Source organism: Dendrobates tinctorius, unplaced genomic scaffold (genome assembly GCF_039654945.1).
Source record: "Dendrobates tinctorius isolate UK_male_01 unplaced genomic scaffold, ASM3965494v1 ptg000206l, whole genome shotgun sequence".
Lineage (NCBI taxonomy): Eukaryota > Metazoa > Chordata > Amphibia > Anura > Dendrobatidae > Dendrobates > Dendrobates tinctorius.
Window position 1 is genome coordinate 3,038,169 of NW_027361873.1, and position 16,664 is coordinate 3,054,832.

The following is a 16,664-nucleotide window of genomic DNA, read 5'->3' on the forward strand; positions in this document are numbered from 1 at the left end:
AAATTAATCTGCAATCAGAAAATAAAGATTAGCTAAAAAAAAAGTTCCAATATCTTGTTTTAGTGATAAAAAGGGATACATTCCCTTTAATAGCCATATAATTAAAGGGTTTACCTCCTGTCCATATACCTTGTCAGGAGATATGGTTATCATGGCATTGGCCAATGATCAAAAAAGAAAAAAATGATATCAGCTCATCAGTACGGGCTATTAAACAATCCTGGAGAGTCCTTCGGCCGGTTTCCCAGGTAAAACAATAAGAATAGACGAAAGATATACAACTGCCACCCAAAAATACTTTACAATAAAAATATATTTTATTGATATGCTCTAAAAAATTATAGAAAATGTATAAAATAAAAGATGTGACATGCACGTTTTCAAGCATTTAAAGCTCTTAATCATAGCAGGCTCTGATTTTTGGGCTGTAGTTGGATATCTTTTCTGACTTTTATAACCTCACCCAATGAACCAAGGCTTTGGAAGACTTGAGACATGCATGTATTACATGGAAGACTATTCATCTGAATGACCCCAATGTAAAATCACAATCCCCAACAATGAGCGCTGATGGGATAATGTCCGACTGCCAGCAACTTTCTAGGAAGCTTCAATGTGAGTAAGGTTGCCTGTAAAGAGACTGGGGGTACCTCATTTTATCGCGTCCGTTGCGGAGAGTCAATACATCGGCGCGAGATGAAGCAGAACATGAGCGAGGTGAGTATGTGGTGGGTTTTTTATGTGTATGGGATGCTTCACTAGATATGGGGAGACGATGGGGGTCTCATGCTAGACGAGAGGAGGCTATGGTGGTCTCATGCTGAACATATGGAGGCTATGGGGTCTCATGCTAGACGAGGAGGCTATGGGGTTCTTATGCTGGACATGAGGCTATGTGGGTCTCATGCTGGACTAGAGATGTCTGTGTGTGTCTCATGCTGGACACGGGGAGGATATGGGGCTCTCATGCTGGGCATGGGGAGGCTATGGGGATCTCATGCTGGGCATGGGGAGTCTGTGGGGCTCCCATGCTGATCATGGGGAGGCTATGTGGGGTCTCTGACAGTATATATATGGTATATAGGGGCTGTGTGTGCTCATGTGATATATAGAAGAGGCTGTGTGTGAGCTCAATCGGTACATGAGGGGATGTCAGCTTACTTAATTCTGCTCAGTATTGAGTGATACAATTAATATGAAATAATAATTAATATTTTAACAATTATGAGCAGAATTAATTTCAGCCTATTGGTTTCTCATGTGGCCTCTTGTCCACCTCTGGTCTAATACATACTCGTATAAGCCAAAACCAGGAGTGGCACAATCAGAGGAAAAGTATAATCGTAACACGTCACCACTTCTGTAGTTATCACCCACTCCTGGTTTTGGCCTACAAATACTTAGGTAAAATACAGACCAAATACTGAAAGTGTGAACCTGGCCGTAGGGTGATAGAATAATACAGAGAAAAAAAACTTTATCGTAATTGTTGCGTACGAGTAACTTTGCCAAATAACATTCAATAAAAAATGTTTTATTTTTTTATACAACTTGTTTTTCCTATTGTGGATTTCAAATACACGTGAACACAAAAAATAATATTACACAACCTTTTATCAACAGAATCACACCAATCTGATTTTGTAACCTCTTGATTTTTTTTTATTATCGCTTCTCTTTCATATAAAGTGTGGCACTACACCAATCTTATCTTCAGAATTGGTTGCAGCCATCATGATAACCTCTTTATTACTATTATTAATGTCTTCTTAATTATAATCTGTAGTAAATAATCTGGAAGGTGTTTTCTTTTTTGTTCCACTTAATGTCTACTAGGCAACTTATTGGTCGTGATTTCTGCATATCATTTGTATTACCATATAGACAGTTGAAGCAAAAAGTTATTTTAGAATCAGCCATTATGGAATCTTTCTGGAGTAGCTGAATGCCGACCTCACAAGCTGGTGCCCATGTAGAAATTACAAGTAAAACCTTCCATTTTATTGAAGGTAATAATTTAAGTACCATTCCCACGCTCTTCCATAATTTCCCATTATATTCACACAAAATGTATTATGAAAAAACAACAAAACTGGAATCCTTTTTTGTTGTAGCTCACAACTTGAAATGGTTTCAAACCCATATGCAAGGAGACTTATAGACGAGACTTATATAGATGTCCTGCCGGAGCATATAAACTGTATCAAAGAACCACAAACATGGATATGTCATGTGAATTCGTGCAGTAATATCTTTAAATCCGGACCTTGAACATGCCTCCAGAAAACCACAACCCTTGGACTCTCGTTAAGAGTAAAAAAAAAGTGTACAAATATGAGCCACAGTGGATATAAAAGCCTAGTAAGGATGTCAGTGGCAAAATGAAATATTCAGTAATTCTCATCTTCTTCCTCATCGTTTTGTGATAGTAGTAGATTTTTGTGAAACACTGGACCATTACGCCTTCCCCTGTAGAATCCACTGGCGCTGGTTGGCGGTGGTTCTGTACCAGACCCTGGGTCTGTTTCTAAATGGAAGGAAATAAAAGGTGATAATAAATGAGAGACAAATTCAAAACGGGATATGTCAAAACCTTATTATTATTCCTTCCACTTCGTAGTTTACCAATTAATCTTATGCCACCAAAAGAGTGAATAAATGCTGAATACATAAGGAACACAAGTAAACATTCCAGATTAATGCTAACTCTTCAGCAGGTAAGTTCTTTCTATATCAATATATCTACAACTACTGGGTGCAGTTATTGGACATACACATACAGTTATCCACGAACAGCGGAATAAAAATGTAATTGCCAGATAATGTTAGTATTTCACTTTCAGCAGTAGGATAAGTCTACACTGTTACTTATTATTGTGTAAACGTATTTTATTGAAAATTGTATGAAAATGTATACTTTTTCATAGTTACTGGTGACTAATGTATTATACGTATTTAATACATGGATTCTACTTTCTTCAAAAGATCACTGATGTGATTCCCCCACCATCCTTCTGAACTCCCGTTTAGTTTTTCCGACATTATTATAGGGACAAGAGCATTTAAATAAATAACTCCTGTAGTATGCCAGTTTGTAAATTGTCTGCATTGGTAGATTTAGTTTGTCGCTTCACTCCTAAATGTGTTGGTTACTTTCATATATTTGGAGAACTTTCATCTGCCGCATCTAAAAGTTCCCTTCTCCCTATTTTCTAGCCATGTCGGTGTTTTTTTGGGTGATGAATAGTTGCTATGGACCAAATAATCTTGAATTGATCTGCCTCTACGATAGGTGATTGATGAAGAGTGGGGTAAGAGACCATATAGGTCAGGATCTCCTTTAAGAATGTCCCAATGTTTGTTCAATGCATCTCTAATTTCCTTCGCTCTATCATTGAAGGTACCAATAATTCTTAGGATGGAGTCAACCTCTTCTTTCTTTTTACACCTTAATAACTCTGATCTCTCACATGATATTGTCTGAAATGTAAAGTGCTGGAACTTTTCAACCTTTTCCCACATATCGTGCTTCAAACATAAAGATACAAAATGTAAATTTTTGGTGAAGAATCAACAAGTGGGACACAATTGTGAAGTTGAACGAAATTTATTGGTTATTTTAAATTTTTGTGGAAATTCAAAAACTGAAAATATTATTCGTCCCCTTTACTTTCAGTGCAGCAAACACACTCCAGAAGTTCATTGTGGATCTCTGAATGATCTAATGTTGTCCTAAATGACTAATGATGATAAATATAATCCACCTGTGTGTAATCAAGTCTCCGTTTAAATTCACCTGCTATGTGATAGTCTCAGGGTTCTGTTTGAAGCACAGAGAGCATCATGAAGACCAAGGAACACAACAGGCAGGTCCATGATACTGTTGTGGAGAAGTTTAAAGCCAGATTTGGATACAAAATGATTTCCAAAACTTTAAACATCCCAAGGAACACTGTGCAAGAGATCATATTGAAATGGAAGGAGTATCATACCACTGCAAATCTAAAAAGACCCGGCCGTCCCTCTAAACTTTCATCTCCTACCTCTTTCGACAAGCCTACAACTTGCAGTAAACACCGATCCACCAAACCGCTGCACGACCTGCTCTACCCTCGCCTACTGTATCCTCACCCATCCCGTTGAAGATTGTGAGCCCTCGCGGGCAGGGTCCTCTCTCATCCTGTACCAGTCGTGACTTGTATTGTTTAAGATTACTGTACTTGTATGTATTATGTATACCCCTCCTCACATGTAAAGCGCCATGGAATAAATGGCGCTATAATAATAAATAATAATAATAATCTCAAACAAGGAGAAGACTGATCAGAGATGCAGCCAAGAGGCCCATGATCACTCTGGATGAACTGCAGAGATCTACAGCTGAGGTGGGACATTCTGTCCATAGGACAACACTCAGTCGTACACTGCACAAATCTGGCCTTTATGGAAGAGTGGCAAAAAGAAAGCCATTTCTCAAAGATATCCATAAAATGTGTTGTTTAAAGTTTGCAACAAGCCACCTGGGAGACACACCAAACATGTGGCAAACTGTGTACAAGTACAGATAGTCACATTTTCCATTCTGAGTAGGAGGTCAGATGTGTCCCTTATATAGGAGGGAAGGGCAACAACAAAGGGTATAAGGATCTTATCAACATACACACTGTAATTTTGAGAGATGAAATTGTTCCCAGAGACAATGGGGCGCCCCTTCAATGGACTCAGGCCCTTGTGTATTTTGGGGAGTGCATAGAAGATCGCCAACATGGAGAATTTTTAATGCATGAAGTTATATTCGCTATTGGAAATAAGTTTCCATTTAAATGCTCTAGACAGAATATCCTCTAACTGTTGTTCAGATTCTCTAGTGGGATCCTTCATCAGAGTCATGTAGGTGGTACTACCTTCTAAGATATCCATGCACATGCGCCTGTAAATCTTATGGTCCATAATTATCAAATTTCTGCCTTTATCAGAGGATTTGAAAATAATATTTTTCATTACTAGCTAGATCGTCCAATTCCTTTCTCTGATCATAAGATAAATTGGATTAATACTTTTGTTTGAACCCATTCTCCTAATTTCATCAGTGACCAACTTGGTAAATATGTCAATACTGGTGAATTCCGTACCATTGTTCATCTTTTTGCTATTTGCTCTTAAGTTTGTAAGCGGACCCTCCCCTATCTATCTGTTACCCTCCTCCTAAAAATCAGCGAGTGGTATTCGTACATTTGGAAAATCTTCCTCCATATTGCCCAAAGAGAGACACTCTGCCTGATCATGGGTTTTGAAAAATGTTTTCCACTTTAATTTGCGTGAGAACAAATTGATGTCTTAACCCATTCAAATTCATTGTACCTATTTGTGGGAACAAAAGATTGTCCCTTAGACAGTATTGTCTCCTCCAGACTAGAAAGGGGTACAATGAAAAGTTAATAATCCTAATCTAGTTATACTGTGCAACGTCTGTGCGTTGCCAAGGCCTTCTATTCGTTCGCTCAAGTCGTATGGGATATTGCTCTTTTCTAGAAAAGAAGAAGAGGATGAGCTGGAAGAGGGGACTGAGGGCCCTGAAGAATGGGCGGGGGGGGTGATATCTATTGCCCGAGGTGTTTTTTTAGAAATGTATACTCTGTGAATGCATATTGACTATTATGCACTATTTTGAGACGGACGGTGATTCGATTTCATTATTTATGGTGGGATTCTAATCAGGACTGATAAAGACAAACGATTGATGCACAAAATTCCTTCTCAGAAACAGAGCAGGAAATAGAAATAGCAAAGTCTCTCAACCTCCTTAACTTACTTCAAGATTTAACAACATGCAATATGGATGATATCAGATCCTGGTTGGAAATACAATCGCTAGAGCATTACATCATATTGTTCCTAGAGGCCTGAGATTATCATACCGGCAAAGCGAACCAGATCTCAGAACCTGCTAAGTAAGTGGGAGAAAACTGACAAAGTTCAATTAGATTTATGAACATACAAGGGATTTCAACGACTTTAATGAGAAAAAGGTCTATTTATTTCTACAGGAAGTAAAAGAAACATAGGAAGGACCTGAAATTTCTTCCTCCAACCCAGAATTTTCTGATTCAGATCAAGGCAGGGCTGATCCTAGAAAAGGTAGGGGTACATTTACACGTAAGAGGACGAATTGCCCAAAATGGCGAAGGCAGGATCGCAGAAATTACACAAAGTATCCAAATCGGGCAATGGATATCACCCCCCTCATTAATCAGTGCCCTCTGGCCCCTCTTTCACCTTTTCCTCTTTTTTAGAAAAGGTGAATATGCCATATGACTTGGGAATGAATAGGAGGCCTTATCAACACTCTGAGGTAGAACAGTATAATTAGAAAATATTATTAACCTTTTAGATGTACCCCTTTCTAGTCTGGAGGAGACAGTTCTGACTAAGGGACTATCTTTTGTTCCCACTAATAGGTACAATGAATGTGACTGGGTTAACGACATCAACTTGTTCTTGCGCAAATTAAAGTGGGAAAAAATTTTCAAAACCAATGATCAGGCGGAGTGTCTCTGTTTGGTTATTACTGAGGAACATCTTCCAAATGTAATAATTCAGGCAGATAGGGGAGAGTCCGTTTACAAACTTCAGAAGACCAAATAGCAAAAAGATGCCCCAAGGTACAGAATTCACTACTATGGATATTTACCAAGTTGGTCACCGATTAAATTAGGAGAATGGGTTAAACCAAAAAAATTATCAATGTCATTTATCCTATGATCATAGAAAGGCATTGGTAGTTCTAGCTAGGAATGAAAATATCAAAGTCTCTGATAAAGGCGGAAACTTGGTAATTATGGGCCATTAGACCTTCTCTGCACTTTTCAAAATACACAAGGGTCTGAGTCCATTGAAGGGGCTCCACAATTTCTCTGGGATCAATTCCATCTCCCAAAATTGCAGTGTGTATGTTAAGTTCCTTAGACCCTTTGTTGTTGCCCTTCCCTGCTATATAAGGGACACATCTGACCTCCTACTCAGACTGGAAGATGTGACTATCGGTATGGGCACACAACCTCAATAGACATTGAGGCGCTTTACAGTAGCATTCCTCATGATGCTGGTCTCAAAGTAATGGAACGCTTCCTTAGATCTAGGGGATACATCTGATTCCTCACAATTTTGTTTTGGAGGTGCTAGACTTCATATTAAAACATAACTATTTCACCTTTGGCAAGTTCTACCACCTGCTCAGGAGCACTGCAATAGGGGACCCATGTGCCCCTACATATGTAAATTTGCTCCTGGTCTGGTAAGAGGACACCATCATTTTTGGTGAGGGAGTCGCATCTTGGTGGTGTCCCCTGATAATTTTCTGGGGGAGCCACATAGACGACATTCTCATCCTGTGGTCAGGGGATGTAAAGTCGTTCAGTATCTTTGTTGGAGAACTTAACGATAATATCTTTGGCTTAAGATTCACTTTTGAAATTAATCAAGATGTGATTAATTTTCTAGACATTGAAAAAGAAGAGATGAGCCAGGGCATCTATTGACAGAAATGTTCTATAAACCTACCAGTACGAATGACCTATTAAGATTGGACAGCCATCACCCGACTGCCCTAAAAAGCTGGATACCAAAAGGGCAGTACCTTTGTGTCCGAATGAACTGCTCATCACTTCCTAAGTTTTTTGATCAGACTTATGATCTGCGCATTAGGTTTCGAGAAAAAGGTTATCCAACAAATGATCTGAATGAGGCCTTCAAGACGGCAATTTCATGTCATAGATCAGAGTTATTCAGACCTAAAAAGAAAGACGAGACCGACTCCATCCTAAAGGGGGTTTTACACATAGCGATATCGCTAGAAATATCGCTAAAGCGTCACCGATTTTGTGACGCAGCAGCGATATTGCTAGCGATATCGCTATGTGTGATACTTACCTCCGACCGGCTCCCCCGCTGTCTGTCGCTGATCGCGCGAGATTGGCCTGGTCCATTTCTCGTCGGGCCCTTCCTGCTGGCGCCGACAAGCGACGCGTGGAAGCGGGCGGGAGGACGTCAGCATCGCTGCGTGTGAAAGGTATGTAACAACCGCTGCTGCGTCGCTACATCCCTAGTGAGATCTGCCTGTTTGGCAGCTCACTAGCGACCATTTAGCGATGCACCAGCGATCCTGACCGGGTCGTATCGTGGTGGGATCGCTGGTGCATCGCTAAATGTAAAGGGGCCTTAAGAATTATTGGTACCTTCGACGACAGAGTGAAAGAAATTAAGAGATATATTGAACAAACATTGGGTCATTCTTAAACAAGATCCTGACTTATGTGGTCTCTTACCCTCCCATCATTCACCTATTAAAGAGGTCGATCAATTGATCCATAGCAACTATTCATCACCCAAAAAAAACACAGACATGGCTAGAAAATAGGGAGAAGGGAACTTTTAGATTCAGCAGATGCATGTTCTGCAAATATATAAAAGTAACCAACACATTTAGGAGTGTGATGACAAACAAAATCTACCAATGCAGACAATTTGCAAACTTCCATACTACAGGAGTTATTTATTTATTTAAATGCTCCTGTCCCTATGATTTATGTCGGAAAAAAAACAAAAAGTTTCTTCAAAAGATATTGAACTCTGTGCTGTGAACAATATCGAAACTGTTTGAAATCTTTAGAATGCTGTGCACAAAAAAAAACAAACAAATATTGATACACACTGTGTATTGTGCACCCAGTGATATCAGGCTGCAATGTTTTTCAAAGGAAGCAGAATCCAGTGATTGAATATATAGAAGCGATCTCCTTCTATATAAATGCTGTCCTAATCTATTTTCTCTAGAGTACACTTAAACGGAGTCTGTCAGCAGGTCCCACGCAGGCAGCAGAATGTCCCTGTGCAATAACAGTATGTGGGCCAACTGCTTTCCAACATTGAAATCTTCTCATATTCAAGCATTTGCAAACAATGAAATTATTTAGCTCTCTTTCATGGCATCTAATAGACAATCGTAAGCTGCTTAAATACCGGGCCCCTTACCCACCATCAGTAAGAATACTTTAAAAACTAAAAGAGCTAATAATATTTCAAATCAATTAACAAGACTGAACAAACAAAAGAGAATTGTAAATCAAATCAATATTTGGTGTGTACATCCTTTGCCTTCAAAACAGCATCAAATCTTCTATGTACCCTTGCACATAGTTTTGGAAATAACTTGGCACGGAGGTTTTTCCAAACATATTGGAGAGCTGACCACAGATCTTCTGTGGATGTAGGCTTGAGAAAATCCTTATGTCTCTTTCATGTTATCCCATACAGACATGATGTTAAGAGTTGGGCTCTGTGACAGCAATGTCATCACTTCCAAGACTTATTATTTATGCTGAAAACAGTTCTTAATGACTCTGGCTGCATGTTCGGGATTGTTGCCCTGTTGCACAATAAATTTGGAGCTAATTAGATGCCTCCCTCATGGTACTGCATGATGGATATGTATCTGTCTATTTTTCAGCAGTGAGGACACCATGAACCCTGACCAAATATTAAACTACATTTGCTGAAATTAAGCCACATACTTGCAAGGAACCTCCCCCATGCTTCATTGTTACCTGCAGATATTCATTATTGTACCTCTCCCCAGCCATCCGGAGCGCAACTAGTTTCTGTTACAGCCAGTTACTTCAAATTTGATTAATCAGTTCAGAGCTCCTGCTGACATTTTTCAGCACACAAGATCTTATGTTTTCTTGCATAACTGAGTTGCTTTGTCTTCTTTCCATGACAAAAGTATGGGGTTTTGGCCACAATTCTTCCATGACCACTTTTGGACATACTTCTCTGAACAGTAGATGGGTTTAACTGGCTCCTACTTATTGCTTATAGTTCTGAACTGATGGCACTGCTGAACATCTTACGATTTTGAAGCATGATGTGTGCTTCATCTTCTGCACTAAGTTTCCTTGGCTGTCCACAGCATCTACAGTCCTCAAAGTTGCCTCCTTTTTAGTGTTTCTTCAAAAACGCTTGAATAGCACATTTTGGAACTCCAGTCTTTGCTTTGAAATTTTTTCATGGGAATCTTGCTGATGCCTTATAACTACCTTGTGTTTTTTGCAGTTTTCAGTGTGCCTGAGTGTATGACCTGTGACACTGACTTCTACAACCTCACCTTTTTAGCAGAAGTTGGCTGTTCCTCATCCAATTTTGAGACTACTACACAGCTGTTTTCCTGTTTCAGTGACTGTGTTTCAACTCACATGAAAATTATCATAATCACCTGTTTGGTACAACTGGTTAATCATACATCTGACTATAATTCTTTAAAATCTCTAATTTTGTGCTGGTGTAACTATAAGAATTGATGCTGTTTTGAAGGAAAAGTGTGATCACACCAAACATTGATCTGAATTGGGTTTCTCTATTCATTTTGTTAATTGATAAAAATAAACTATTGACACTTCTATTTTTGAAAGCATTGTTACTTTGCAGCATTTTTTGCATAGTAATGTATACTATGTCCACGATACCTCTTTATATCTAATAAGCTTTAGGTCTTCTGCACATGGCAGACCTGAGTGAACGTCTTTACAATGGACCCTTTTGTGCCACTGTATGGTTCCTTCTAATGAAAGAAGAAATACATATAGGGGAGAGGTGTCTCAGGGATCATTCACATGGCTGTATTTTCAATCCAAGAGCCGCCCGTGAGAACATTAGCCATCACTAGGACCATTGTTATTCAATGGGACAGTGCTGGTGCGTGATTCTTTTCACTAACTGAATCTGCGGGTGAAAAAGATCCTGTAAATTGGACAAGACTCGTCTATTCAAGTCTGTGGATGCGTAAAAAAAAAATCTGATGCCATACGAAGCCACAATATAGGATCAGACTGCATATGGACTGCACTTGGATAACAAGTGAGATAAAAATCGTCAGAATTTTCTGGTTGAAATTCCGAACGATTTTTTATACGCTCGTGTAAACCTACCCTTTTGCAATACTCAGTAAAACATGACATTCCGTATGAATCAATCAATCAAAAAAAAATATTCCTTTATTTGAAATCAAAGGCAAACAAATATACATTTTAGCCTTATGGACAGAATACATAACACAGTCATGTGCGTTAAACCTTTTGTGCAGAGCATCAAGCTTGATTAAAAAGCGAAAACTGGCATCCCAGTGGAACCCCATCCTCTCATTTTATGGGAAAGTGGCCACTACTCACTACAGAGACATGTAATGAAACATCTGCTCAGGACTGAAAATCCATTACATTCCCATGGTCTTCCTAAGTTTGGGTAGTAGGCAATGGCATTTGTATATGCACCTATTCCAGTAAAGATCTGTACTTGGCTGTGGCATCTGTGCGACAAATTTGCTGTTCTCGAAAAAGAACGCGCTGAATAAAAAGGCAATCCAACACCGCAAAGGACCTGCTGACAGTTACCCTTTATGCAATAGAAACGTGATCCACTTGTAATTATGGGTTAATGAAATACAGAGAAATAATATCTCCGTTATTGCACACAGTGCTTCAAATTGTACTAGTTCATCTCTGAGAATAGTTGAAAATCAGTTCCAAAACATGTCACAGTCAGAAGCGTGCAGTTGTTGTTACACACATGCCTCGTGCATAGTTACAGCACATGCACCAAGACTACACAGTCAACATGCACACTTCGTGATCTACCTAATTGTATCACAAGGGCTGTAATGTCAGCTATACACCTTCTGTGCCAAATCAGGGTAAATAATTGAATACGTTGGTAGTAGTGATGAGTGAACGTGCTCGGATAAGGCGTTATTTGAGCATGCTCAGGTGCTGACCGAGTGTCTTCAACATGCTCGAAAAATATGTTCGAGTCCCTGCACCTGCATGTCTCACTGTTGTTCAACAGCAACAACACATGCAGGGATTTCCTGTTTGTTAGACAATCCCTGCATGTGTTGCAGCTGTCGAACAACCGTGAGACATGCAGGTGCAGGGACTCGAACATATTTTTCGAGCACACCAAAGACCCTCGGTTAGCACAGGAGCATGGTCGAATAACACCTTATCCGTTCGCTCATCAATGGTTGGTAGTACAACCCGGCTCTACTAACAGTCTTCTCTAATTGTAGATCAAAAGTCACAATCTAGAAATTACTTGATTTGCATAGAAATATTGAAATTACAAGATGTATTTCGACCAGCTGCATTTCCAGCCCATGGATACAAGGGGTGAGCAGGGAATGTTTGCAAGCACTCCATCAGCAAGGAGTAGTACATGGCTACTGTTACCTGGCCACATTATGTACTCAAGCAGAGTGACCCTTTTAACCAGCAGCTCCAGCTGTTCTTGAAGCTGGAGAAATGAGGCTAAGCTGACCACCTGCCAGACCGAAAACAGAATGGGACAATGGACCAAGGTGATGGAGGTTAAGAGAATTTTGAGAGGGTGTGAATACAATGGCAAGATGCTGTGTAGTAACATATAAATAGGAAGTGAAGGTTTGTGAAGGACATTTGAAATAAATGAATTCATAGAATGTAGAAAATGCATGGAAATATAAAGGAATATGAAGGAACAATAAAAGCAAACAGTCACATGATATAAAGAATGCACTGTTTATTGGAGAATTATTATTATATATATTAATATTATTATTATAAAATTGTGTGGGTTATGATCACGTTTGGGTCTAAGGGTTAATATGAGCTATAAAAAGTAGACTGTTCATAGAATATCAATATAATATATTACATACAGGTGGTCCACCAGAGGGCAGTATCAAAAATTATCATCGTTATCTAGAACTAACCTTTGAAGATAATACATTATCTGAGCTTAAATGGAACCTCTGTCATAACAGCTTTATACCCCAAATTATTTATATGCGCATGTAGATTTTTCAAAGACAAGCCCAGCAATACCTTTACATGGCCAATCTGTTACTGAAAAATCAGTGTTTGAAATTATATGCAAATGAGGCTTAAGAACTATTTGTAGATCTGAAGCCTCTGTCACCCCAGCTCTATTCCCTGCCCAGCGCCGACTCCTCCTGATTTAGTGACAGCCTCTATGCTGTGTGACTTAAGGCAAAGGAGTTGTCAGTCAAGCAAGTTGGGGTGGTGCTGAGTGGGGAATAGCGCGAAAGTGGCAGAGGCTTCAGATCTACCATTAAAATTTGCATATCAATTCAAACGCTGATTTCTCGGTAACGCAGGGATAGACTCGCCTTTTCAAGGTATTGCTGGACTTGTCTTTGAAACAGCTATATGCACATGTAAATAGTTTGGGGGGTGAAATTCCTTTTAAGGGAGTTTTCTACTTTGAAGAAACTGACCCGAAAGTGTTCTAAAATAACAAATAGAGCAAGAACTTGCCAAAGCTCGCTCTGCAACGCTGCTCGAGTCTCTGTGTTTCACTGCATCTGTGATGTCACGTCGACAGCGTGCATCATCACCGTAACACATCAGCAACTATCTTGGCACTGCCGCTGAGCTCAGTAATTGGCTGCATCTGTGAAGTAACGGCTGCAGCCCAAACACAGTGTTTCGATTCGGAACGTAGATTCAGCACTGATCCCAGGTATGGTGAGTACCTCTGTTATTTTAGAGTGTTTTGGGGTTGAGTTTCCTGAAAGTGGGAAACTCTTAACAAATTGTTGTGAACATCTATTCTATCATACTGACTGAACTTCCAATTAAAAATGGTAACTAAAATGATCTATATGTGTATTAAAAATGCAGAAATAGAACGAGTATCAGAAAAATGAAAAATAGACTATTACACAGGTCAAAAGTTTACAAAAGCAAGTCATTAACGGGGGTCCTCAAATATGGATAATCCCGACTTGTAAGACGTTTTCGTTTCCAATACGTTTACCATAAAGTGTACAGAGTTCACATTTAGCCACAGGCTAAAACGATGCTTGTTAGCTGAGGCTAAAGGCTGTGCAGTGATTTTGGTCACACAACATGAAGATCACAGTATCGTTTCGTGAATGATTCAGTGTGATCATGTTGCAGCATATGACATACCACAAACTAATGAGACTGTTGCCAAAAATCCAAACCAGCTTGGTTTTTGGTAACAAATTGCAAATTACTTTGTGAACACAAACCATAGTGTAAGTCGATTGTGACGTGTCTGTGAGCAGTCAGTAATTTTATTTTACAGCCAAATAGCAAGTCTAACACAGTTTTATGACAGCAAGTCACAGACAAATCTGACAAATTTTTGAGTTGGGAGACCAAAGCCACGGTATAGTCCTGACCTTATAGCACATAGTATAAAAAAAAGCACAAAGAATATTGGGCACATAAGCCAAAAAAACAGATAAAACACACTTAATTTAACCAATGGGTTGATAAGACTCTAATTCATAAGAAGGAATCTGCATTGTCACTCTTTGGATTTTAGTGCCCTCAAATGGATAGATACTGGCGCTCCACATTAAAAGTAATCACAATACTCTCTTGGCATTAGCTATTAGGATTGCAGTTTTCAAGATTTGTGAATTGAAGGGCAATCTACACGAGTAATGTCATAAAATCTCAGCAATGTGTCTCTTCTGGGCCAATGCGTTGTTCCATTACTGAACTTAAAGAAGCACTCCCATCATAGTTTGTATCCTAATATATTTCAGTCAATATATTATACAGCACTGTGCACTTAAGGTCCCGTTACATTTAGCGATGCACCAGCGTTCCCGACAGTGATAGGACCCGGTAAGGATCGCTGGTGCATCGCTAAATAGTCGCTAGTGAGCTGCCAAACCGGCAGATCTCACCAGCGATGCAGCAGCGGTCGGCGGTCGTTACTTACCTGTCAGACGGCAGCTCTGCTGACGACTTCCTCCCGTGTCCATGGAGTCGCTCGTCGGCGCCAGCAGGAAGCCAACGACGAGAAATGGACCAGGACGATCTCACACGATCAACGATAGCCAGCAGGGGAGTCGGTCGGAGGTAAGTGTCATATGTAGCGAGATCACTAGCGATATCGCTGTTGCGTCACAAAATCAGTGACGCTTTAGAGATATCGCTAGCGATCTCACTATGTGTGAAGGGGGCTTAACATGTGCTCATTTTGCTTTTCTACTCAGTTAACTCTTCTCTTTTCTCTGCTCTATGTAGAAACAAGAAGTCTTTTGTCCCTGAATGAGTCATTCCTGTCTTCAACTTCTGACCCAGCTGCTCCACTCCTCTCCAGTGCCATAGACTTTTGCAGCGACTCATGACTTGTGCAGAGAAAATTATCTTCCTTTTCTACATAGACCTTAGAAGGAATCGGCTAGTCAGTTTTTAATCATGTGACGTCATAGACCTAATGGAAAACAGAAGAATTAGCTGGGTAGAAGTGCACAATGAGCAATTTTAAGAAGTACACAGTGCTATATAATATGATGACTGCAATATATAAAGGATAAAACTTTGATGGGAGAAATGCTTCTTTAATGCTGTGGGCAATCCAGTGAGACCGCTGCATGCTTGGCTCAAATATTTGCGGATGAAACTTTGATTTTGTAAGTGTTTGGTAAAGGCTTCTCTAAATGTTTCACTTTTCACTGTCTGACTCCACCTTAACGCTACCTGCAGTGATGTTTGAGGCTATGGCCTGTCTCATCCAAGTGAAAACACGCACGTGTTGTATGTGAAATCCAAGGTACAGTGGCATGTAAAAGTTTGGGCATCCCTTGTCAATATAAGGCTGGGTTCACATTGCGTTAGGGGGCAATGCGCTGACGGATCGGTTACATAGCGGCACTAATGCTATGTAACGGACCCGTTAACGCCGCCATTGCCCGCAATGAATGTAGTGCATCCTAACGCATGCCAAAACCGGCATGCGTTAGCAAGTGTGCGTTAATTCATGATGCAGCCTCGAACACTGCTTGCAGCGTTTTTGGGTGCGTTGGCAGTAACACACAGCGGACGGACCCGTTCACTGTGCATAGAACTTTATGGGCTAATGCATGGTAGCGCATGGTACCTTAGCGCTAATATGCATTAATGCATACCGTTAGCGCTAGGTCACTAAAGATGTCAAAAATGACATCAGCGTTAGTGCATCCATTTAACGGATCCATTAAACGGATGCCCTAACGCAATGTGAACCTAGCCTTACTGTTATTGTGAACAGTTAAACAAATTGAAGATGAAATGATCTCTAAAAGAACTAAAGTTAAAGATGACACATTTCATTTGTATTTAGGCAAAAAAAGTCATTTTTTACATTTTAAAAATAATACAATAAGGAAACTACAATACTACCAAATAATACAATTAGGAAAATGGACCAGTGCAAAAGATTGGGCCCCCTTAGAGATTTGTGTGCTTAGATAACTTTGGCCAAGGTTTCAGACCTTAATTAACCTGTTAGGGTTATGGTCTGTTCACTATCATCATTAGGAAAAGCCAGGTGATGCAAATTTCCCAGCTTTATAAAAACCCAGCTTTCTCTAACCTTGTGCCAAAAAACAGCAGCCATGGGTTCTTTTAAGCAGTTGCCTAAAACTCTGATAATGAAAATGGTGGAGGCCCACAAAGCAGGAGAAGGCTATAAGACGAGCAAAGCGTTTTCAAGTTGCCCATTCCTCAGTTCGAAATGTCATTAAGAAATGGAAGTTAATGGAAACAGTGGAGGTCAAGATAAGGTCTGGAAGACCAAGTAAAATTTCTGTT

The 16,664-nt window shown here is 39.8% G+C and overlaps 1 protein-coding gene across 6 annotated transcripts in view; it reads right to left on the reverse strand.

The window, feature by feature from the left end:
- Positions 1-1,518: 1,518 nt before the first annotated feature.
- Positions 1,519-16,664, reverse strand: part of EMID1 (EMI domain containing 1) — a 181,443-nt gene continuing 166,297 nt past the window's right edge. For 4 of the 6 annotated variants that reach the window (XM_073554102.1, XM_073554106.1, XM_073554101.1 and 1 more), the window contains one exon: positions 1,519-2,527. In XM_073554102.1, the coding sequence (XP_073410203.1) occupies positions 2,255-2,527 (273 nt within the window). In that variant the 3' untranslated portion in view covers positions 1,519-2,254. Of the gene's footprint in view, positions 2,528-12,278; positions 12,370-16,664 lie in introns of all 6 variants that reach the window. The other 2 variants (XM_073554104.1, XM_073554105.1) reach the window with 2 other exon arrangements.